Source organism: Lepus europaeus, chromosome 7 (assembly GCF_033115175.1).
Source record: "Lepus europaeus isolate LE1 chromosome 7, mLepTim1.pri, whole genome shotgun sequence".
Taxonomy (NCBI): Eukaryota; Metazoa; Chordata; class Mammalia; order Lagomorpha; family Leporidae; genus Lepus; species Lepus europaeus.
The window spans coordinates 54,819,668-54,843,524 of NC_084833.1; the positions used below are offsets into that span (position 1 = coordinate 54,819,668).

Genomic DNA, 23,857 nt, shown 5'->3' on the forward strand with positions numbered 1-23,857 from the left:
GACTCCCACGTAGGAGAACTTATTAAACCGCACGTACAGCCGCCGGGCTCCGGGCCCCCCCCCGCGGCGGCCGGCAGGGGGCGCCGCCACCCCGCCTATGAGCCCGCCGCCCTGCCGTCCCGGTGCCTGGGGGCGCGCAGTCCGCAGGCGGCCGAACCTCCAGCCGCGGGGCAGCTTCTCACTTGCAAGCGCGCGGCGCTCGCAAAGCTTCGGAGACCGGAGACCGCTGCAACTTTCCGACGCGCGATGCGCGCAGGGTTCGGTAAACCTGGATTTGCCGCAAGTCTGCTGAAGCCATTGCGCAACCCGAGGAGTCCGGGCGCGCCTCGCGGTGGGGCTCACCCTACCCGGCCCGCCCTGGCCGCCACGCGAGGCAGTGACCTCCCGCGCCTCCTCGGAGCCCCGACTCGCACCCAGGACCGGCGCTCTGGGCTCCCCACGTGGAGAACAGCCCGCGACAGCACAGCCGGCATGGAGAGATGCCAGGTCGCCCCCGCGCCGCGCCTCCCCAAGCCTGGCGTCGGGACCCCGAGGCTCCCGGGCGCACCACTGCGAGAGGCAGCCGCCCTCGCTCGACGCGTGAGCGAGAATGAATCAGCAGCGAGACAGTTTATTGGTTTGCTGTTTGCATATCACCCATTTTATGTAAATAGATTATACTGAGACATGGTGTTTCCTTCTTCCACAAGAGGTAATCTCTCTCTCTCTCTCACACACACACACACACACACACACGCTCCAACAACCATATTGCATCTCACTGAGACATTCACACCTTAAAATAAAGGGGAGGGGGACAATACAATTGCTTTAAAATGCCCTTAATACAATATATAACGTACAAAAATATCTCTATATTTGAAGTTACAAAAAAAATCTCGACAGCAACAGACTTAAATATTGATAATTACCTCTGTATGTACATAGCGCATTGCACTTTTCCTCTCTAGGTTTTGTAAAGTTCAAGTAATAGGAGGCTCGCGCCCCGTGGGGTGCCACCCGTGAGAAGTCGGTCTGGGGGCGGGCCGGGCAGTGGCTCAGACCCTTGCCCTTGGAGTCCAAGCGTGTAATTCTCAGTTTCTCCTCTCTGTGAACCTGGCAAACACTCCCTCGGATTCCTCTGCCCCCTTGGGGCGCCCAGGCCTGATCAGGGCCAAGGCGGCGCTGCCCGGAGGAGGAGGAGGATGGGGGAGGAGGAGGAAGAGCTGCTGCAAAGACAGGGCTGGCTGCCCGGCGCTGCCTCCCGGACGTGGGGTCTGTGCAGGGCTGTCTCAGTCCAGTCCCCATCCGGCTCGCAAAGCCCTCGGCCCCGGGAGGCGCCAGCGGGATGCGCGCCCAACCGCTCGCTGCTGCCACGAGCGCCTAAATCCTAAGGAGGGTGGCGAGCACTCGGTGCTCCCGGGAGCTCGGAGCCCAGCGCGCCTGTGGCTCGGAAGACACCAGAGTCCGATCCCGGCCGGCCTCGGGCAGGGAGCGCCGGCGCCGGCGGCCGTAGCCTTGAGGGCTGATCTTGTTCCGGGGGGCCGTGTCGTCCTTGTCCTTGTCGGTGAACTGGTAGATCTGGTGCGCCAGGTTCTGCACCGTGCACGTCCCGAAGCGGCAGCCGAAGCCGCGGGAGCCTTGGAAATTTTTCATGCTTTGGCGGTAACGCTTGACTCGGATGCGGGCGGCGTCCGCACTGCTGGGGAGCGAAAGAGAGGCAACTTGAGACCCCATCCAGCAGGGCTGTGGCCCCAGACACCGCGGACGGGAGCCATTCTAAGACCAGAGGCAGAGAGAAAGTTCCCCGGCCCTCAGAGCTGCAATCCAGCCCTGCCGATGCCCAGGACCGGAATGGTGGGGAGAGACAGCGCCCCCCCCCCCCCGCCCCGCGTGCACCCCGGTCTCCAGCTGCGTGCGGCGGTTACCTGGCTTGCGGGCTGCGCGAGGCGCCTCTCACGTCCTGCGGCCGAATGAGGGTCTGGGCAGGCCCTGCCTTCACTGAAGCGAGCGCGCTGGGGTAGCTGCTGGAGTCCCGCAGCTCCCTCTTCCCACGACTTAGAGCCCACTTACTCCACCTGGAAGACAGAAGCAGACCGGATTCGCGTGCGTCCAGGCGACCGCCCGGCCCTGCCCGGCCCATTCGCTTCTAACCCCTGGGGACCAGCCGTCCGTTTCCCTCGTCTGCCAGGTACCAGGACAGGGCAAGGCGCTGCCAGGGACTCACTTCTTTCGGAACTCCGACGCCACGTCGAGCCGCGCGGCGTCCGAGCCTAGGAAGGCCAGTGAGCCTAGGAACATCAGGGCGACAGAGACCAACTTCATCCCGACGACGATGCGCAGACCCTGGCAAAAGGCAGAAGAGGAGCGGATCGTGAGCACCCAGGCCATCTGCAAGGCCCGGGCGGGGCGCACAGGGCGGGAGGGGACCCTGGCGCGGGCGGGCTCAGCGCGCGCTCAGCCTGGCTCGGGCGCTTATCTCCTCGGGGCGCAGAGAGGCCGCCAGAGGCGTCTGCACCCGTGGGGGCGGGTGACAGGCTCTGCAGGGGAGGCCGCTGCACAGCGCCAGGTTCCCAGAGGTTTCCTGCTCAACTTCGTGGGACTTAGCGGACGGAGCGGAGGGGAGCTGGTCTTTGGCGCTCCTGCTGTGTCTACGAGCTGCGCCCGGGATGTGAGGTGTTCCCCGCCAAGGACCCCTCTCCCCTCCCCCAAGTGGGTTGTTCCCAGCGCTCCCAGCTTCGGGCCTCAGCAAGGGCCGGCTGTATCCCGCTGATCGTGCGGCACCTACCTGCTGAAAGGGTGGTGTGACAAGTTCTAAGAGCAGCAAGTCCGAGGCGTCCCTCTAGCAGCGGCAAAACCCCCAAGTCCAAGCGCGACTGCGGTGAGAAGCCAGAAGTGGCCAGGCTCGAGCTGTTCCGCCTAGTGTCACCAAGAAACCACTGAGTGGCCAGCTCGGGTTCCTGTGCTTTTATAAGAGCTCAGGGGGGGCGGGGCCTGGGCTGCCCTCGCGCCCTCCCTCTTGTTCCTCCGGCGCGCGCGCTTCTGCGCTCGGGCGCGCGCGTTCTTTGCCTGTAGGTGTGGGGTTGGTGGGGGGAGAGCGCGAGTCCCTCGAGCTCAGAGACTCAAGAGGAGAGCTCCAGGTTGGTGCAGAAACTGCCATAGCCCTAACTCGCTGGGCGCAGGGTTCACATGGCAAGTCCGGCGGAAAAGAGAGTAAGCACAGCCCCTTGGGGTCCTTATCCCGGGATCTATGCAGCCTTGGAAGCGGGAGGGGGGGTGTCTCCCAGCAGGGAGCTGAAAGAACTAGTGGGGGATCCGGAGCGGATGGCTGGGACTGGGGAGCCGTCGCCTCAGGCGCAACGCGCCCCCTGCCGGCTCAGCGTCTGACCTGGCCCCGACCCCAGGTTCCCGCGGAGTCGCGGGGGGCAGGGTCCAGGAGCACAGCAGAGCCCAGCAGCGAGGAGCCGGGGCTCCTCGGCTCCCAAGAGACGACCAGACCTCGGGGGTTTGGGATGAGCTAGTTAAGATTTCACAATACGCGCAAAGCTCGCAGCGGCTGAATCGATAATTGGATTTGGAGGGGAGGGGGTAAATGTGTGAAGTTTCAGAATTGACGTGCCTCTTTGGAAATACAGGAATAGCCGATGTTTCCCCGCGTGTCATCCAATTATGCCTTATAAGGTGATAACCTGAGAGTGCCCTGCCGCCTCGATTCGCCCATTGCAAACGTGAGGCTCGGCTGCCGGGGCGCCCGCTAATGCCTCGTTTATGGTTTAGGAGCAGACAGGGCCCTCTCTCCTTTGATCTCCACGTGAAACCTGAGCGAGGGGAGGAGGGTGACAGCGCGTTCCCCATTTGCCCCCGTGGACGACTGAAAAATTCAGGTGAAAGAAGTCCCTTGCCCAAAGTCACGGGAAAGGTGGGAAGCAAGGAGCCCTACCCCGGCCCCGCCAGCGAGTAGGGCAAACTGGGGCGCGGCGTGGATTCTTCCAGGCTGGGGTCACCATCCCGTCGAGGCGGGGAGGAGCGTCCCAGCCCCCGCCCGAGGGCTTATGCCTGATCACGAAGAATCGGCCCAAACACGTTTGTCCCCCTGCCTTGCGCTTCCGCCACAGCTTCTTGACTCGCTGTCTTTCTCTTCCAGAGGCAGAATGGGAGGCAAAAGTTCAGCGCCCTGCACGCAGGTGTCTGGCGTTCGCGTTGCAATTTGTCCCGAAGCCCACCGACCAGCGGGAGAGACCCCTGGCCAGACTGGCGGCTTGTCCTCGCCGCCTAGCTAGCGGCCGCGCGAATGGTCACGTTGCTGCCTAGCGTCCCGGTCGAGAACGTGGGCTCTCAGGGCCGTACCTGCTCTGCCGCACGCTTCTGAGACCCAGGGCCAAGCTGCTGGGCGCTGGGCTCCGGGAACTCGGCCACGGTGCGCTGCTGGCTTGGCCGCCTTTTTCTTGGGAAAGGGACCCTGGGCATTTGCACCGAAATGAGAAGTGACTGCCCCGAGGTTATTTATTCTCAGGGCTCTTCCCCGAGGGCGTCACCTGAGCGGCCCTGACTTGCAGCGGAGGGCGAGGTGCAGACGCCACTCTGTGACTTTGCGAGGACTTGCGACGCCGAAGGGCAGAGGGGTGCCGCGCGGCGAACCGGGCAGCAGCTGGTCGGTGCGCACCGAAGACCGCAGGTACTGCGGCGAGTCTGCCCCTTCCGGAAGCCTGCCCGGACTCACTGATGTTTCCACGCTCCCCTCTCCTGTCTTGTGTCTTCCCTTCACTTTGTGCCCTGTAGGGCGGGCTCTTCGCACCGATCCCGGCCAGGACGGGCTGTGTGTCGGTCCTCGGAGGATGTCACCTACCTGTCGCCAGCTTCCCTCTGGGTCTGCGCCAGGTCGGGTTTTACTTTCATTTCTCCGGCGCGCGCCTCAGACTGCCGGAGAGGTCAAGGGCAGCTGGGCGTCGGCCCACAGCCAAGGAAGGTCCCGTGGTCTGGACTCGTTCCTTCCCGTCCGCGCCAGCCCTGGGGGTTTGCTCCTGCGAAGCCGCCCGCGGTTGCACCTGGTTGCCTGCTCGCTGTGCCCTTCAGGAAAGCCCGGGATCCGGTGAGGGCGGCTGAGCTCTCGGTCCGGGGGAAGGCTCGCGAAGTGTGTTACTGGTGCAGACTTCTGGAGTGCAGGCGACGTCGGCGAGAAAAGCAGAGCCAGGAGTGGCGAGGCTCCGCTGCTCAGCGCCGCTCGGCTTCGGGGCACTGGCCAGCGCTGCCGCGGCTGACCCGGGAACTGCCCCCTGAGGGCTTTGGGGTGAGCCTTCCCAGCCTGGGTGCGCGTCGTCGCTCTGGCACTTAGAAAGAACCAAACCAAGTCTTTCTTTAAGTAAAGGCCTGGGTTGATGGCTCAGAGCATTTTGCTGGGAAACCCACAGTGTTGGTGCGTGTGTGTGTGTGTGTGTGTGTGTGTGTATTTGCATTTACATGGGTGGGCCGCAGAGGCCAGAGCGCTCCCCCAAATCACCCCCCAAAGCGCCAGGAGTTTGAGTAGAAAAAAAAAAAATGAGGAATTTGCCAAAGCTGGGCTTTTTTTTTTTTTTTATTGTCTTCGTGGAATCTCAAATTGCATTACTTAAGCATGGTTAAAGGCAAACAACCCCCCCCACCCAAAAAAAAAAAAAACACCCCTCACTAGACTGCCTTGTCGGTTCACTGGTCCTATCTAGAAGGAAACACCCCAGTCCCAGGGCTGCTCCCTGGTGATTTGTTAACAGTTTCATCCATTCAAGTTTGCAGAGATTGTAGATTCACATTGAGCACGGACAGTGCAAGGAAGGAAGGAAGGAAGTGGAGGAAGAAACATCTTTAAAATTTCCCTGCAAGAAAAAACACAAAAGAAAAAAGAAAAGAAAAGCAATCCTGGTAAATGAAGGTCTGCTTTTTTTGTCAGAAGACAAACCCCCAAAGCCCTGTGATAAATATGTATCTCCTGACATCCTATATCCAGACGTAAGTATGCATATGCTGGAGGCCTGTTGCGTAATGATGTTTCAATTTCTTCTTCACATTCCAATTGAATTATTTTTAGGCCCTAAATCCAAGCCTTATTCTTAGTAATGTTCTGAGTTTAAAAAAATGTGTGGTGGCGGTTTTTCAGCTAACACTGTGGACACAGTCGCTAAAGCCAGTGACTGAGTGACCCACACTCAGCTCTTTCAGGAAAGCAGTAAGAGAAACAGTAAGTAACATTAACTGATAGGAATAAGGATAACTGAAATGTGAATAGCTAAGTGCATTACGTAAGTATCTCAGATGCCCCTTTTTTGCAAACAGGAAATTTTATGATGTTTTTATTGTTCATATAGTTCAAAATGCCTGTGAAACTGAGGGCTTGTTTACAAAGTTCTCTTGAAAACAAAGTTCAAGATGCATCCTGGGGTCATAGCACAAAGTGGTCTGCAGAAAGGATTGCAGTTAGCCTTGGGCCCTTGCAGGACAAGCAAAGCAGGATGCAAAGGCCAGGGCGCTCTCTTTTGAATCTTGGACTACTCTAAAGAGCTAATAAAAGATAGACATTTTTTTCCAAAAAATGAGCACGTACACAAACCCACTGAAGTGTAACATAGGCATACAATTGCAGTTCAAAACTCTGACTGCTTTATATATAATTTTTTAAAGTGTTTCTTTGTCTTTGATTTCTATCTGGTTTGGAGTGGTGGGGACAGGGAGGACAGTTAACCTTCCTCTAGGGCATAATATTTTAGAGGTAGGCAAAAGGGTTAAGCCACCATTTGGGACTTCCGCATCCCATATCCGAGTGCCAGTTCCAGTCCCTGCTCCTCTGTTTCCGATCCTGCTTCCTGAGAAGGCAGTGGAGAATGGCTCAAGTACTTGGGTCGCTGACATTCATGTGGGAGACCAGGATGGCATTTCTGGCTCCTGGCATAGGCCTGGCCCAGAACTGGCTGTTGTGGACAGTTGGGGAGTGAAACAGTAGATGGGAGATAGCTCTCTCTCTACCTCCGCCCCTCTCTCTCTGTCACTCTGCCTTTTAACTAGATGAATAAACTTTAAAAAAAAAAATTTGCAGAGCATCAGCATAAAGAAGAGTCATGCTTTTGCTGCCTCATTTTTGCAGTCATGCACAAAACAGAAAACAATCGGTGCCTGTATACCATAAAGCCAGAAAGCAAACCTCCCTTAAAGAAGCTAAGTTGCTTCAGAACCTGTGAAAGAGAACGTAGAGAAGTGGGGGTAACCATAAAGAAGCACTACATCAAGAGAACTTTACTACTGATAGCACAATGAAGGAAGGAGAACGGAAATAAGTAGATAATTTGAGGTCATTCCTAGTTAAAGCGACTGGTGTTAATTATAGCAATCAACCTGCTGTTACCTCCAGGCAGGGATCCTGTACCATCGGATTAGAATTATTGGAAGGGCAGTGATATGGCACAGCAGGATAAGCTGCCACTTGGAACACCCACATCCGTTGTTGGAGTGCCTGGTATCAAGTCCCACCTCTGCTTCCAATCCAGTTTCTTGCTAATGAGCGTGGGAAGCAACAGATGATAGTCCAATGTTTGGATTCCTGTCACCTGCGTGGGAGACCCAGATGAAGTACCCGGCTCCTGGTTCTGTCTCTCTATCATCCTGCCTTTCAAATAATTAAATAAAACTTTTTTTTATTAAGGAAAAAGAAAAAGCAATTTTTGTATGGGGCTTGCAGGATGTGAAATTTCATTCATTCTTTCAAAAACTGTTTACTGATTATATACTATAGGCCTAGCATGTGCTCATACAATAATAATCACCAAGGCAGACATCATTCTTACCCTCAATCAGCTTGTAATTTAATGAGGTAACCAGGTGGGAATAAATTCTCATAGGAATAAATAGTAATTGTAAACAGTGGTAAGCGATCTGAAGAAGAAAACAAAACAAGATTAAGGGGACCTAGTGTTCCAAAGGAGGACTCAGGGATGGCAAGGGATTTGGTATGTTAGAGAAAATGAAAGGAGGTGCATTTCATTGGGATGTAGTGATTGGCGATGGAATGAGATTAAAGCAATTGTCAGAGTTGGGCCGGCGCCGTGGCTCAACAGGCTAATCCTCTGCCTAGTGGCGCCGGCACACTGGGTTCTAGTCCCGGTCGGGGCACGGGATTCTGTCCCGGTTGCCCCTCTTCAGGCCAGCTCTCTGCTATGGCCCGGGAGTGCAGTGGAGGATGGCCCAAGTGCTTGGGCCCTGCACCCCATGGGAGACCAGGAGAAGCACCTGGCTCCAGCTGCGGTGGCCATTGGAGGGTGAACCAACGGCAAAGGAAGATCTGTCTCTCTCTCACTATCCACTCTGCCTGTCAAAAAAAAAAAAAAAGAAAGAAAGAAATTGTCAGAGTTAATAGCATTCTTTGGGACATATTGAAAATTTTGCACTTTATTCTTGGTGACATGGGAAGCTATTGACAGGTTTGGCGCCAGGAGAGATATGATCTGATATATATTTATTTAGAAGATTGTTTTGGCTAATTGAATGTTGTAGATGGATTAGAGAGGAATAGATGAGAGACAGTACACTGGAGGCAGAGATAAGAGAGGGCCTAGACCCCTGTGCCCCATAAATTCCGTTCTCCCAGCCTCCTCCACGAACTCAGCCCACCCTAAACCACACCAACAGAGCAAGTTTCATGGACATGCACCCTGTTCACCAGCACAGGACCTGAACTCAGAAGAGCCTGCACTTGGTTTCATGCTCTGCTGAAGTTGTTTTGAAATTATTTTTCTTTTGTTTAAGATTGATTTATTTATTTGAAAGGCAAAGGGGGGGGGGAGGGAGAGAGAGAGAGAAGAGGAGAGAGAATCTTGCATTTGCTTGTTAATTCCCCCAAATGCCTGCAATGGCCAGGGCTGGGCCAGGCCGAAGCTAGGAGCCTAGAGCTTCTTCTGGGTCTCCCATATAGATGGGTCTAGGGGCCCAAGCACCTGGGCCATCCTCTGCTGCCTTCCCAGGCGCATCAGTTGAAATTCTTAATAATTTTTTAACATGAGATCCTGAATTTTCATTTTGCACTAGGCTCTGCAAATTATATAGCCAGTCTGCTCACCAAACATGCAATCGAAATAAAAGCAGCTTGCAGAGTCTTACAGTACCTATTTATGCCGGAGCTGCTAATGTCCAGATGCAGCCATTCATCCACCACAGATGTCAGAGCAACCAAGGGACACTTCCCATCTGCCGGCTTCGAAGCCTCTTGCCTGCTCAAGGTGGAAGTAGCATGTTTGCTCTGCTAATTTAATTTTTCAGAAAGGGTCTATAGCCTTAAGTTACCTGTATAGAAAGCCTGAAACCAAGGAAGCAGGAAAACTGTTATGAAGCTATTACTATAGTCAAAGTGGGAGGTGACAATGGCTCGGACTAGTGGCATGAGGGTGGAGCAAAGAGGACGTATTTGGGAAGTAGGAGCCGCAGGACTGGATGATGAATGTGAGGCCGAGAGAGAGGCAGGTGTCAAGGGTAAAAATCATGAGGTTTCTTGCTTAGGCAGTTGAGTAGCTGGAGATCTGGCCGTAAATCAGGGAATTTTCCACCACAGCTACTTGGCTTCTCTGTTAAGTGCTGGGAGAGGCGATCTGAAGAAGCCCCAGGCCTGCCTGCGGACATTTGGTCAAGTCTAACTCTCATCCTGCCACTCTGAACCATAGTGGCTAACCACAGGAAGCCCTAGAAATGACTGTGCACATCAACCGCTTACCTCACAACAGCCCACTGTAGGCGCAGCGGGCCGATAAGCCTCACTCGGGGGATAATCAGTTCCGTTTTGTCTTCTAGAGACAAAAAGAAGGCATTTGTTGCATATGCTTTATTGTGCTGCATGGCCTTCCTCTTCCCCGCCCCTGCCAGCCTTCGGTAAAACAAATCTGGGCTGGCTGCACTCCCTCACTCCTGGGTGAAAGGTGCTGGTGGTTAGCGAGGGGATGGACTGGCCCTCTGCCAACCTCAGTGATTAGGCTGCTTGGTCAGGGCTTATCAGTTTCAGTAGTCTGGCAGCTGTGCTGAGAAGCAAAGCATGTGAGTGTGTGTCAAACATTTTCCCATGCGTATACATACACACAGTGCCTTTGTGCTATGACTGGGACGTGTGAAACTCCCTATGCCATGAAACACCCCTTCACAGTGGACGGGCCATCTACTATTTATTTTAAATATATGTATTTATACACATAAAGATTTTTATTTATTTATTTGAGAGGTACAATTACAGACAGAGAGAGGGAGAGACAGAGAGAAAGGTCTTCCAGCCACTAATTTACTCCCCAAATGGCTGCAATGGTCAGAACTGAGCTGACCCAAACTCAGGAGCCAGGAGCTTCTTCCAGGTCTCCCACACTGCTGCAGGGGCCCAAGGACTTGGGCCATCTGCTGCTGCTTTCCCAGGCCCTAAGCAGAGAGCTGGATTGGAGGAGGAGCAGCTGGGACAGGAACCAGTATCCATATGGGATGCCAGCACTGCAGGCAGAGGCTCAGCTTACTTAGTATGACACAATGCCAGCCCCAGGCCATCTACTTTTCTTAATAGATGAACTACAACTAAAGGCAGACATTTGATTCTAGACTTGAAAACAAACTAACTTACAAAAAATTTAAAAAGGGGTGGGCATTGTGGTGCAGTGGGTTAAGCGCATGCTTGGGATGCCTGTATCCCATATTGGAGTGCCTGGGTTCGAGTCCCAGCTCTGCTTCTGATCCAGTTTCCTGCTAATGTGCATCCTGAGAGGCAGCAGGTGATGACTTGAATACTCGGGTCCTGTCACCCACGAGAGAGATCTGGATGGAGTTGTTGGCTCTTGGCTTTGGCCTGGCCTAGTCCCAGCTGTTCTGGGTATTTGGGGACTAACCCAGTGGATTCCCCCACTACGCCCTTGTCATCCTGGCTTTCAAATAATATAAAAAAGTAAAACTTGGAAAAAAAAAACCCTACTTATGTCAAGTAATTCCATCACTAAAAATATAACCCAAAGAAGTGAAAACAGATGCTCAAAGAGTTGTGTGCGCATGTTCACAACAGCACTATTCACAATGCCAAAAGGTGGAAAGAACGCTACATTGGCCATCAGTAGAGAAACAAAATAAGGTCTATGCATACAATGGAATCCTATCCATCCATAAAAAGAAGGAAGTATTGATTCTTCAATATGATGGCACAAGGAAATACTGATCCTGCAACATGGATGAAACTTGGAAACAATATAGTAAATGAAGCAATCCAGACACAAAGAGTTACGTATTGCATTATTCTATGTATACATAACATCAAAAATAGGTAAATCCACAGAGACAAAAAACGAATTGGTGTTTGGCAGGGGTTGTGGGAGGGAGGAATGGGAGTGGCTGCATAATAGGTATGGGGCTTTCCTTTGGGTGATGAAATGCTTTGGTCGATACATAGACATGATACCTACACAACATTGTGGATGTACACTTCAAAATGGTCAGGGGTGGCCGGCGCCGTGGCTTAACAGGCTAATCCTCCGCCTTGTGGCGCCGGCACACCGGGTTCTAGTCCCGGTTGGGGCGCCGGATTCTATCCCGGTTGCCCCTCTTCCAGGCCAGCTCTCTGCTATGGCCCGGGAAGGCAGTGGAGGATGGCCCAAGTCCTTAGGCCCTGCACCCGCATGGGAGACCAGGAGAAGCACCTGGCTCCTGGCTTCGGATCAGCACGATGCGCCGACTGCAGCGGCCATTGGAGGGTGAACCAACGGCAAAAAGGAAGACCTTTCTCTCTCTCTCTCTCACTATCCACTCTGCCTGTCAAAAATAATAAATAAATAAAAATAAAAAAAAAAAAGGTCAGGGGTGGGTGTTTGGCACAATGGTTAAGTCACCATTGGGTTGTCAGAATGTCTGGTTTGAGTCCTGGCTCCCAGGGTTTGGATCCTGATTCCTGCTGATGTACATCCTCGGAGGCAACAGGTTATGGTTTGAGTAGTTGGGTTCCTGCCACCAATGTGGGAGACCCACAATTTCATTTCAGAATCCTGGCTTTGACCTCACCCAGTCCTAGTTGTTGTGGTCATTTGGGTAGTGAACCATTTATTTGAAATGCAGTTAGAGAGAGAGAGAGAGAGAGAGAGAGAGAGAGAGAGAGAGATGGATCCATTGGTTCACTTCCCAAATGCTGCAATGGTCCGAGTGGGGCCAGGAGCCTGGAATTCCATCTGGATTTCCTGAGGGGCCAAGTACTTTGGTCATCTTCACAGCTTTCCCAGGCACATTAGCAGAGAGCTGGATCAGAAGTGGAGCAGCCAGGACTTTACCTGGTGCTTATATGGGATGCTGGTGTTGCAAGTGACAGCTTAACCTGCCCTGCCATGATGCTGGCTCCTTTCTTTCAAATGAATAAAAATTTTAAAAAATTAAGTGATATGTGAATTTTCTTTTAATTTTTTTAAAAAAAGGTAAAACTGGGAAGGACTATGACAGTTGTACTAAAAACCATTATACAATGGCTGTCATACAAAGATCTAATAAGTATAAAGATATGAGGATACTTCAAAAAGTTAATGGAAAATGTGCATTCTAAAAAAGGATGTGCATTCTTATTTTTATTTTTTAAAGATTTATTTATTTATTTGAGAGGCAGAAATATAGACAGAGAGTGAGGTCTTCCACCTGCTGGTTCACTCCCCAAATGGCCGCAAATGCATCCATCCAGAAGCCTGAAACTCCTTCTGGGTCACCCAAGCGCTTGGGCCATCCTCTGGTGCGTTTTCAGGCGCATTAGCAGGGAGCGGGATCAGAAGCCAGCACTTAAAGCAGCACTCTGAGATAGGATGCCAGTGTTCAGGAAGCAGTTTAAGCTGTTGTGCCACAACACCAGCTCTCCTTTATTCTTAATGTAATTCCATGACATTTTGGAAGTACTTCTGTACATTTTATTTCTTTCTGAGAAGCTCTGGAGAGCAGACTCGGGGAAAGTTAACACTAAGACAACTCTGACATAATAAGGAAGGACTTCGTAACAATAGGGCCATTAGACAGTGGAACAGGCTGCCTCCCAGGGAAGTCAAATTACCCTGTCCTGAAAGTGACCAAGTTGGACGGTGAGTTCCTAGAGAAGTTATGGAGGGGATTTCTACATGGGACATGACGGGAGTTGGTCAGTTATTTTCAAGAACAATTTATCCTCTCTCCACCCCTGCAAATAAGCTGACTGCCTGATCATTAGCAACGCACAAATGAGGTTGTAGAAAGTACTTGCTCAGTTTCAGTTTTAGCACAGTGTGTAGATGAAGAAAAGTGTGACACAGGGAAGTATATTCATTGTCAAGCAGAGTCAGTCTTCAGGAGCTGGAACCCCAACCCTTTGGGTTCTGAGTTCAGAATTCCAGCCTCTGCGGCTTCCGGCTGGCAGCTGGGGGAACCTGCACAGGTACTCATTCACACTTTGTTAAACACCCACTATATCCCAGATAGGTTACTGAGCGTTTTGATATGCAGATGTCAATTTGTAGTGGTTAGTGAGCGTCCAAAAACTTCAAGTCTCCCCTTTGTTCGCTCTCCACTACTGAAACTTCACAGGGTATTAACAAATGACAAAGTGAGCTCATCTGAGCGTCGCGCCAACCAAATTCGAAATGATTAACAGAAGGCGCAGCAAGAACAAAAAAACCGAAGCGACCTCAATGACCCCTAGGCCGCATGGTGGGGCAAACGAATTCGCTTTATTCCGCGTTTGCGCTGGGAAACCTGAAGCCAGCACCTGCAGGCGTCCTGGGACCGCCGCGGGGGAAGCGGGCCGCGGCGGGCGGGGCTCCGCAGGGAGGCTCCCGGGGATGCCGCGTGCCTCGGCGGAATCCGGCTCCCCCGCGCGCCCCGGGGGAAGCCCGGGCCGGCCGCCCCGCGCCGAAGCCCGCGGCCTGCCCGCCCCCGCCCGCTCGGCGGCAGTCCCTGACATTCCGGCCCGCACAACATAAACAGGAAACGCGCCGCGAAAGCTCCGGCGCTGCGAATTCCTCGCTTCCAGTTCAGGGCAGAAGAATCTTTAGTTTTGTGGTGGTGGTGAGCGGCGGAAACAGCAAACTTTCCAAGTGACCCCTCAACCCTCCCAGGCCCTTCTCCCAAATCCAGAAAAGAGAGAATAGAGAAGCGGAAGGAAGGACCCCTGCTTTGAGGAACACAGGGGAGGGGGCCCGCGAGGCAGCAGCCAGGACTCAGAGACCAGCGCCTCCAGGACCTTCGGTGGCCGCGCGCGTGGCGGGAACACTCCCGGCCGCCCACCCGGCCACGGGCGACCGCCCGCGCTGCCCGCCCAGGGTGTGTGTGCGCGCCGGGGCCCGGGGCCGCGCGGGAGGGGGCGGGGAGGAGCGGGCGCGCGGCGCGGCGCAGGCGCACAGCGCGCCTGGGTTGTCAAACATGGCTGAAGCGCCGCCGCTGCCGCTAGTGCCGCTGCAGGGAAAATGCTGAGCCCTGCCGGCCGGGTGGGCGGCGGCGGCGAGAGCGGCGACGGGCACTCGCGTCCCGGGCGCGGCGGCGGCGGCGGCGGCTGCGGCCATGGCCCGGCTGGCCGACTACTTTATTGTGGTAGGCTACGACCACGACAAGCCAGGTAAGGGTGCGGGGAGGGCGCCGCCCCCGGGCCTCTCGCCTCCGCCCCCCGGCTGCTGTCCAGTGGGCTCCGCGGGGCCGGGCGTCCGGGCCCGGAGGCGGGGAGCGGGGAGGCGGGGAGGGCCGGGTCGCGCCGCGAAGGAGCGGTCGAACGAGCGGGCGGGCGGCGGCCGGCCGGCGTGGGGCCTTCTAGGCGGCGCCGAGCCTCGCGGTGGGCGTGGGGGACCCGCGGGGCGGGCGGCGGCCGAGGAGGCCGCGGCCGCCGGGGCCGCGCCGGCCAGCCAGCCGGGGAGGGTCCCAGACCACGACCGCCGCTCTGGAGGCGGCTGGGTCCCGGGGCTGCGCCGTCGTGCCGGCGGGACTGGGCCCTGGACCGCTGGGCTGGGAGGGCGGGAGCCCACTGTGCTGAGTTCCTCGGGGCCAAACTTGTGCCCCGCATCCTGAGTGAGTAATGAGTGACGCAGGGGGCCGTCCTCTGCAGAAGGAAGTGCTCAGCGTCCAGGGCCACCTCGCCCCTGAGCCGCTGGGGGCCTGGCGACCGTCCCCGTGAACGCGGGGTACCGGGCCAGAGAAAGGATCCTTGCGCTTTGCAGGCATTTCTAGGAAATAGGAAATACTCTGTGTTGTTTCAGGACAAACGGGCCGGTCGTTTCAGTAATGAAATGCTGTCTTTTCGTTAAGGACAGCCCCTGACCGCCGAAGGTGATCTTGTTTCACAAGTTCATTGGTCAGAAATTTTCTTCACTAGGAACAGTTTGGCAGATGCTTTGCGTTTTGCATTGTAAAGGACGCACTTTCACAGCTGAAGAGAATTCAGAGTTCATGCACGTTTCTTTTTGTGTTCCTTTGTATTACTACTGTATGTAGCTCAGCATAACAACAAACTGCTCTACGGAAGCACTTTTATTTCAGAGCATTGCTGGTCTCACACTTGCAAGGAATTTTAGATAAGCAGCTCTTCACCCCCTTCGTTTTTCAGAGGAGATGCTGAGATTGTGCTTTGCTGGTGACTACAGCCATTGGTAGCTGCAGAACACCATTGTTCTACCCACTCTTGGTCCGCTGCCCTTTCGTTGTTCCTCTTCCAAGAACTGCCCCCTCTCTTTTAGCACAAACTTTTCCTATATCGTTTATCACCACTCAGGACCTGATTGAGGTCAGTTGTTACAGAGAAGGGGTTGGGCTGTATTTAAAATACCTTCTGTCCCCCCCCCCCCCAATTTTTTATTTCCCAGTAATTTTGCATAGTCTGGGACCACTTTACACCAAGATCAACAGTGTGGGGAAATACTGTGTTTAACCTTGATCAGTCTTTAGCGACATTGAACAATTTTGAAACAACTGCAAACTTAGAGAAAAGTTGCAAGTATGATACAAAGAATTTTTTCCCTGAACAATTTAAGAGGAAGTTGCTGACCTGATGCCTTCTCATCCCAGAGCACTTTGGTGTGCATTTTCTATGAATAAGAACACTCAACCTATATAATCAGTACAATCATCAAAATAGGAAATTCACACTGATACAATAGCCCGTGTACTTCTCAGATGGTTAAGAGTTTTGTTGATGCTTTTAATGTCTTCACTAATAGGAGGATTCAGTTCAGTGTTCTCTGTTGACTTCATTTGTCAGGTGTCTTTCGTGTCCTCCTGTCTGGAGCAGTTCCTTTATCTTCCCCTGACTTTGATGACCTTGATGCTTTTGACAATTACAAGTCAGTTACTTTATAGAATGTTCTTCAGCTTGGGATTGTCAGCTCTCATGGTCAGTGTACAGGTTGTACACTAGGGAAGGAATGTCACAGACATGATGGTCATTTCTTCCAATCAGGTGGTGTGCCTTTTTACCTTGTCTCATTACTGGAGATTTTCACTCTGTGTGATATAACCAGCGTCTGCCAGGCTCTTCCACTATAAAGTTAACATAATTAATAGTTTTATGAGGAGTACTTTGAAACAGTGTAAATATCTTGTTCTCACTGAGCTCATAGGCTCATAGTGCATTCACTTACAGATATCTACATGTATTCATGTTTTTTTTTTTTTTTTTTTTTTTTTTTTTTTTTTTTTTTTTTGGCAGGCAGAGTGGACAGTGAGAGAGAGACAGACAGAAAGGTCTTCCTTTGCCGTTGGTTCACCCCCCAATGGCCGCCGCGGATGGCGCACTGCGGCCGGCGCACCGCGCTGATCCGATGGCAGGAGCCAGGTGCTTCTCCTGGTCTCCCATGGGGTGCAGGGCCCAAGCACTTGGGCCATCCTCCACTGCACTCCCTGGCCACAGCAGAGAGCTGGCCTGGAAGAGGGGCAACCGGGACAGAATCCCGCGCCCCGACCGGGACTAGAACCCCATGTGCCGGCGCTGCAAGGCGGAGGATTAGCCTAGTGAGCCACGGCGCCGGTGTATTCATGGTTTTTTGTTTTCTTAGGAAATTATATCTTGTTAGGATTTATCTTTGTTTGTGCTGCTATAACAAAAATACCTTAAACTGGCTGGCTTCTAAACAGCAGAAATTTATTTCTTGTAGTTCTGGAGGCTAGGAACTCTCAAAATCAAGGCTCCAACAGATTGGGTGTGTGTCTGATGAAAGCCAGCTTTCGTATAGCACATTCTCTCTTTAACCTCACATGGCCTAATGGGCAAATGAGCTATATGGGGTATTCTTAATATATGAATTAATCCTAATCATGAGGCTTCCACCCTCATGACCTCATTACCTCCCAAAGCCCCACCTCCTAATACCATCACACTATATGGTTAGGTCTTAAGCATATGAATTTTGGGGGATACAATATTCATTTTGTTCATTTTAAAATCATTTGAGGGGCCAGTGGTATGGTGTAGCAGGTAAAGCTGCTGCCTGCAGTGCTGGCATCCCATATGGGCGCCAGTTCTAGTGCCCTCTGCTCCACTTCTGATCCAGCGCTCTGCTATGGCCTGGGGACGCAGTGGAAGATGACCCAAGTCCTTGGGCCCCTGATCCCACATGGGAGACCCAGAGGAAGCTCCTGGCTCCTGGCTTTGGATCGGCACAGCCCCGGCTTTAGCGGCCATCTGGAAAGTGAACCAGCAGAAGGAAGACCTCTTCTCTCTCTCTCTCCCTGTCCCTGTGCTTCTGCTCTCTGTAACTCTGCCTTTCAAATAAATAAATAAATCTTTTTTTTTATTTTTTTAAATTTTTTTATTTTTTGACAGGCAGAGTGGACAGTGAGAGAGAGAGAGACAGAAAGGTCTTCCTTTGCCGTTGGTTCACCCTCCAATGGCCGCTGCGGCCGGCGCACCGCGCTGATCCGATGGCAGGAGCCAGGTGCTTCTCCTGGTCTCCCATGGGGTGCAGGGCCCAAGCACTTGGGCCATCCTCCACTGCACTCCCGGGCCACAGCAGAGAGCTGACCTGGAAGAGGGGCAACCGGGACAGAATCCGGTGCCCCGACCGGGACTAGAACCTGGTGTGCCGGTGCTGCAAGGCGGAGGATTAACCTAGTGAGCCGCGGTGCCGGCTAATAAATAAATCTTTAAAAAAATCATTTGAGGGGAAGAGAGAGAGTTTCCATTGGCTGGTTCACTCACCACATGTCCACAGTGGCCAGGGCTGTGGTAGGGCCAGAGCCAGGAACTGGCAACTGAATCCAGGTCTCCCAAGAGAAGCTACTTAGTTGACCCATCACCACTGTCTCCTAGGGCTGCATTGGCAGGGGGCTGCAGTCAGGAGATAGGAATAGAAGTTTAGGAATAGAGCTGCGAATAGAAGTCTGATGTGGGATTCCAGCATCTTATTAACCTGCTAGGCTAATCACTTGCTCTGTACCATTTATTTTGATGTTTGTCCTGTTTCTTATTTGGTCAGTGGGAGCCCATTCAAGCTGGTTTTCTTGTCCTTAGGACATGTCCCCATCCTCCTTTGAACACATCTTTACTTTTTGGCACAAGAAGATGTTCATGGCTCATCTTGTATTTTTCCTGTTCATCTTGTATTATTCCTGGCTCTGGAATCAGCCATTTCTGTAGGGAACTCTGATTTCTTTTGCTGCAGAAGGCCATTTAGAAGCTGAGACTTTAGTGCTAGTGTTTATTGCTGTTGTATTGTTACTGTTCCTATACCCTGTTAATTGTTGGAGCTGAAGATTATGTATGTGTATATGTATCTGTGCACACACATTTACATATATATTTATTTTTCTGTATATATTGAAAAGTATGAATTCATACCAGCATCTCTGATTTCAATCCAACATGCCAGTATCCATTCTAGTTTTTCTCCATATTCGTATTGTAAACTCTACTCTGACAGTGAGAAATCTGGTTTCTATTGCTCTTAATATATTTACTTATTTGTTTAGTCATCTTATACAAAACCAATCATTCATCTTTACTACCACTCTCGCCTCTCTCTGTGGTTTAGAATTTTCATGGTTTTACTTCACTTTCAGGATCTAAGAGCCTAGCCATATCAGGATGAGTCAATACAGTGACACCCTCACCACTCTGCTCTGACTCCCTAAGATGGTCTCCCCACTCTCTGTGGACACACCTCTCACTTCACTCAGGCTCTGATTCCCCACCCTGGGTTGCTGTCATGCAAAGACATCCTCTTCTCTGCCCTTGTACCCCAGTGCCCCAAGCATTTGTCCTTCTTGCCGTGACCCTTGGCCTCTGACATGTATTTGACTATTTCCCTATAACGTGGATCTTCCCATCCCTGACTCTGACTCACTTTGGTTCCTACAAGTCCCACCTGCTCGCAAAGGCTACAGTGCTGCGCTCCTCTGTCCCTGGTAAGGAAAAGGAAGATTTTTTTTTTTTTTAAAGAAGATTTATTTTTGAAACTCAGAGTTTGAGAGAGAGAGAGAGAGACAGACAGACAGACAAAGACAGAGAGATTGATCTTCGATCTGCTGGTTTACTCCCCAGATGGCCTCAATGCCCAGTGCTGGGCCAGGGCGAAGCCAGGGGTTTCTTCCCGGTCTCCCACATGGGTGCAGGGGCCCAAGCACTTAAACCATCTTCTGCTGCTTTCCCCAAGCCATCAGCAGGGAGCTGGATCAAAAGCGGAGCAGCTGGGACTTGAACTGGTACCCATAAGGGATGCTGGGATTGCACGTGTTGGCTTACTTACTGTGTCACAACGCCAGCCCCCTGAAAGATATTTTAAGTTATAAAATCTAGAAACATACCAATTGTGGATTTTTTTTAAAAGAGGGACACAAAACTCCCATTTGTTGGTTTACTTCCCAAATGCCTGCAGTGGCTGCCAGACCTAGATTCAGGGAAGGGGATGCAAAGTTGAGCTTGAAGCCTGGATCCCAGAACGTAATCCAGAGTGGCAGGAACCCAGTTACTTCCCCCATCATCTGGTGCCTTCCAGTGCCAGCATTGGTGGGAAATTGGAATCAGGACTTAGCTAAGAAGTGAACCCAGACACTCTGACATGGGACATGAGTGTCTTAAGTGCTCGGCTAAATGCCTGCCCTAACTTGTAGACTCTTGATAGTGAAATGTATGCGTGTTTCTTTATTTGGAATAATTTTTTGTCCAGTTTCTTGAAGTATAATTTACATGAAATAAGATTGAGTGTAGATAACAGATTCTATGGAAAAAATGAGGTTTTTTTTTTTTTTTAAAGAAAGATTATTTATTTATTTGAAAGTCAGAGTTAGAGGGAAAGACAGAGAAAGAGATCTTCAGTCCACTAGTTCACTCCACAAATAGCTGCAACAGCTGGGACTGGGCCAGGCTGAAGCCAGGAGCTTCTTCCTGGTTTCCCACATGGCTGTAGGGGCACAAGCACTTCGGCCATCCTCCTGTGCTTTCCCAGGTTGTTAGCAGGGAGCTGGATTGGAAATGAAGCAGCTACGAACCAGTGCCCATATGGGATGCTGGCATCCCAGCTAGCAGTTTTACACACTATGCCACAACACTGGCCCCAAGAATTCTTGAAAGTAAGCATCAGCGCAGACATGTGACTCAAATGGCAGTGAACAATAGGAATAAGGACCAGTTTGGGAAAACTCCAGAGCTTTTACAGTAGAAACGGAAAGAAAGGTATGGGTGCTAGAGAAATTTAAAAGCTCAGATTGACAAAATTTATTAGTGAATGAATGTGAGGGGTACAGTAGAAGGAGTAGTTGAGGGCCTCAGAGTGTCTAGCTTGAATAATTCCATGGGTGGAGTTGCTATGAATGCAGATAGAGAATTCAGGAGAAGAATTGAACTTAGATGAAGGAAGGAAATGCCTAGCTTGGCTTTTTTTTTTTTATAGATTTATTATTTTTATTTATTTGAAATACAAAGTTACAGAGATAGGTAGAGCCGGAGAAAGAAAGAGAGGTCTTCCATCTGATGGTTCACTCCCAAGATGACTGCAATGGCCAGAGCTGAGCTGGTCCAAAGCCAGGAGCTTCCTCCAGGTCTCCCACACGGGTGTAGGAGCCCAAGACTTAGGCTGCTTCCACTGCTTTCCCAGGGCATATCAGAGAGCCGGATTGGAAGTGGAGCAGCTGGGACTCGAACTGGCACCCAATGGGATGCTGGTGCTGCAGGCTGGGGCTTTAACCTGCTGTGCCACAGTGCTGTGCCGCACCCCCCCCCCCCCAATCTTGGTTTTTACACATGTTAAAGGAAAGTATAATAATCAAGGTAGAGATGTCACTTACTATGCACTACATAATGAGGTTTTTATCATTAAGGGACTGAGTATACAACTATGGTCCCATAAGATTATAATGAAACTGAAAAATTCCTATGACCTCATGATGTTAAAGGACAACACAACAAACTTGTCACATTGCCAATTAAAGTATGGCAGGTACAGTTATGTACGGTATATACTATTTGATAATGGTAATAAATGACTTTTTATGTCTTGCTAGTCTGTACTTTTTATTGTTATTTTAGACTTTGTATACTATAAAACATAATGCTGTGTTTTGCTGGCAGCAGCCTCATATATCTGGTGTTTGCCATGTCTTTTGATTGTATTATTTTCTTTTGTGCTTGATTTAAACCCCTGTTGTTTTGTTCATCATGCCCTAGGAGCAATAGGCAATATCATATATTCATGTCTTAGTCAAGGCGTATAGTGTACACCTATACCATCTGTTTGTGTTAAGTATGCTGTCTCACGTTTGCACAGTGTTGAAATCACCCACTGAAACGTTTCTCAGAACTTTCAGCATTGATAAACAAGGAATGGTTGCATATGGGTCAGGAGGTGAGGATTAGAGTTTTAATTTTGCAGTTACTCTTAGAATCAGCCCTTAAAGCTTCCTGGTCTGGCTGAAAAGCCTGTGAGAACATTTCAGGCATGGAAAGCCAAGACACTGTGGCAAAAAAAATGTTCTACATGAAGGATCTCTATGAATGAGACCCCAGTGGAAAGAAGTGGCCATCAAAGAAGGATATATTTTTCTCTAAAGGGAGGAGAGAACTTCCGCTTTGCTTATGGTCTTGTCTAAATACTGATGGAATTTGTGGACTCAAAAGGCTTCCATAACGTAGGTAGCTCATGTCAGGTGCCTTGGCTGGTCACTGACTTCATACTTAAGAGTGTTCATTGTTAAATTAACAACAGGAGTTGTTGTGCACTAACTCCCTATGTAGGACCTCTGTCCTCAATGAGTTGTATTATGAGAGTTAACTGTAAAACTAGTTCTCAGTTTTTTTGTGTGTGTGTGCATGTGTGTGCAAATTATTGAAATCTTTACTTAATGTAGAGTTGGTCTTCTATGTACAAAGTTAATTGAAAATGCATCTTAATGGAGAATGGAACTGGGAAAGGGAGAGGGAGGAGAAGGAGGGTTGGGAGTGTGGGTGGGAGGGCAGGTATGGTGGCAAGAATAACTATATTCCTGGCCGGCGCCGTGGCTCAACAGGCTAATCCTCTGCCTTGTGGCGCCGGCACAGCGGGTTCTGGTCCCGGTTGGGGTGCCGGATTCTATCCTGGTTGCCCCTCTTCTAGGCCAGCCCTCTGCTATGGCCCGGGAAGGCAGTGGAGGATGGCCCAAGTGCTTGGGCCCTGCACCCGCATGGGAGACCAGGAGAAGCACCTGGCTCTTGGCTTCGGATCAGCGCGATGTGCTGGCCGCGGCGGCCATTGGAGGGTGAACCAACGGCAAAAAGGAAGACCTTTCTCTCTGTCTCTCTCTCTCACTATCCACTCTGCCTGTCAAAAAAAAAAAAAAAAGAATAACTATATTCCTAAAATTGTACTTATGAAATTTGTATTCTTTAAAAATAAATTAAAAAAAAGTTTTACAGTTACCAATACCTAGCTGATTGTCAGATATGAAAAGAATGAGATTGCTCAGAGAATGTGTAGAGAGCAAACAGAGAAGTGGAAGCATTGAACCCAGAGAAAAATCAGTAGTCAAGCAGTAGATATAGCAGCAGCCAGGAATTGGAGTAGGATTATCAAAGGTATTTTAAGAGAACAAAGGTGGTTTGAAAATTCTAGGTTTGGAGAATTTTTATGAGAAGGAAATGGAATTAGTGTCAGATACTCTGAATATGTCATGTGAGAACTAAACATAGACCCATGAGTTTGATAATTAGGATAATGATTTTTAGAACAGTGTGTTAGAGCTGTGGAGACTAAAATCAGTTTAACGAATGCATGTTCCACTCCATATGATGTGCAGACATCATGTCCAATTCCAGTTCTTTTTCAGAGCTTAGTGTGACCTGCAACTCATGGCTGTGGAAAGTAAAAAGAGTGGTTCAAGATGACTTTATTTATTTATTTATTTCAAGATGACTTTAAAATTGCAAATCGAAAGGTCTGAGATACCTGTTATACTGTAATTTAAATAGAAAGATTGAAAATATTTTTATTATTTATTTTTTGAAGATTTATTTATTTATTTGAAAGAGTTAACACAGAGAAGGAGAGGCAGAGAGAGCGAGCGAGCAAGTGGTCTTCCATCTGCTGGTTCACTCTCCAGATGACCGCAACAGCTGGAGCTGCACTGATCCGAAGCCAGGAGCCAGGAGCCTTCTCTGGGTCTTCCCACACTGGTGCGGGGGCCCAAGGACTTGGACCTTCTTCTGCTTTCCCAGGCCATAGCAAAGAGTTGGATGGGAAGTGGAGCAGCTGGGTCTCAAACCGGTGCCCATATGGGATGCCAGCACTGCAGGCAGCGGCTTTACCTGCTACGCCACAGTGCCTGCCCCGAAAATATTTTTATTTTAAAATTATTTATATGTCTTTGTGGATGTACAAGAAAATGAATTTTATTTTGTGACCATTCAAATTGAGACTTTAGAAGAAGGGACAAATTGAGACTCTTCACAAAGACTTGAAAATCATTA

General features: G+C 50.8%; 3 protein-coding genes across 7 annotated transcripts in view; 2 read left to right on the forward strand and 1 right to left on the reverse strand.

The window, feature by feature from the left end:
- Positions 1-581: 581 nt before the first annotated feature.
- ADM (adrenomedullin) lies at positions 582-2,933 on the reverse strand. 2 transcript variants are annotated; one of them, XM_062196512.1, is made up of 4 exons: positions 2,768-2,933; positions 2,207-2,325; positions 1,908-2,057; positions 582-1,678 (listed from the first exon to the last, which is right to left on the reverse strand). In XM_062196512.1, exons 2-4 carry the CDS (start codon positions 2,302-2,304, stop codon positions 1,363-1,365), a joined length of 564 nt encoding a protein of 187 aa, XP_062052496.1. In that variant the 5' UTR covers positions 2,305-2,325; positions 2,768-2,933; the 3' UTR covers positions 582-1,362. The 2 variants fall into 2 exon arrangements, with proteins under 2 accessions (XP_062052496.1, XP_062052495.1); XM_062196511.1 differs by having other exon boundaries at positions 582-1,681.
- A 1,098-nt stretch (positions 2,934-4,031) lies between these two features.
- LOC133763745 (uncharacterized) lies at positions 4,032-7,608 on the forward strand. Its single transcript, XM_062197503.1, has 3 exons — positions 4,032-4,172; positions 4,260-4,396; positions 4,493-7,608. The coding sequence occupies exons 1-3, from the start codon at positions 4,032-4,034 to the stop codon at positions 5,070-5,072; spliced, it is 858 nt and encodes a 285-aa protein (XP_062053487.1). The 3' UTR covers positions 5,073-7,608.
- A 6,748-nt stretch (positions 7,609-14,356) lies between these two features.
- SBF2 (SET binding factor 2) overlaps positions 14,357-23,857 on the forward strand; it is a 544,097-nt gene continuing 534,596 nt past the window's right edge. For 3 of the 4 annotated variants that reach the window (XM_062196513.1, XM_062196514.1, XM_062196516.1), the window contains exon 1: positions 14,357-14,557. In XM_062196513.1, coding sequence (XP_062052497.1) covers positions 14,503-14,557 — 55 coding nt within the window. In that variant the 5' untranslated portion in view covers positions 14,357-14,502. The remainder of the gene's footprint in view (positions 14,558-23,857) is intronic. The other variant, XM_062196515.1, reaches the window with a different exon arrangement.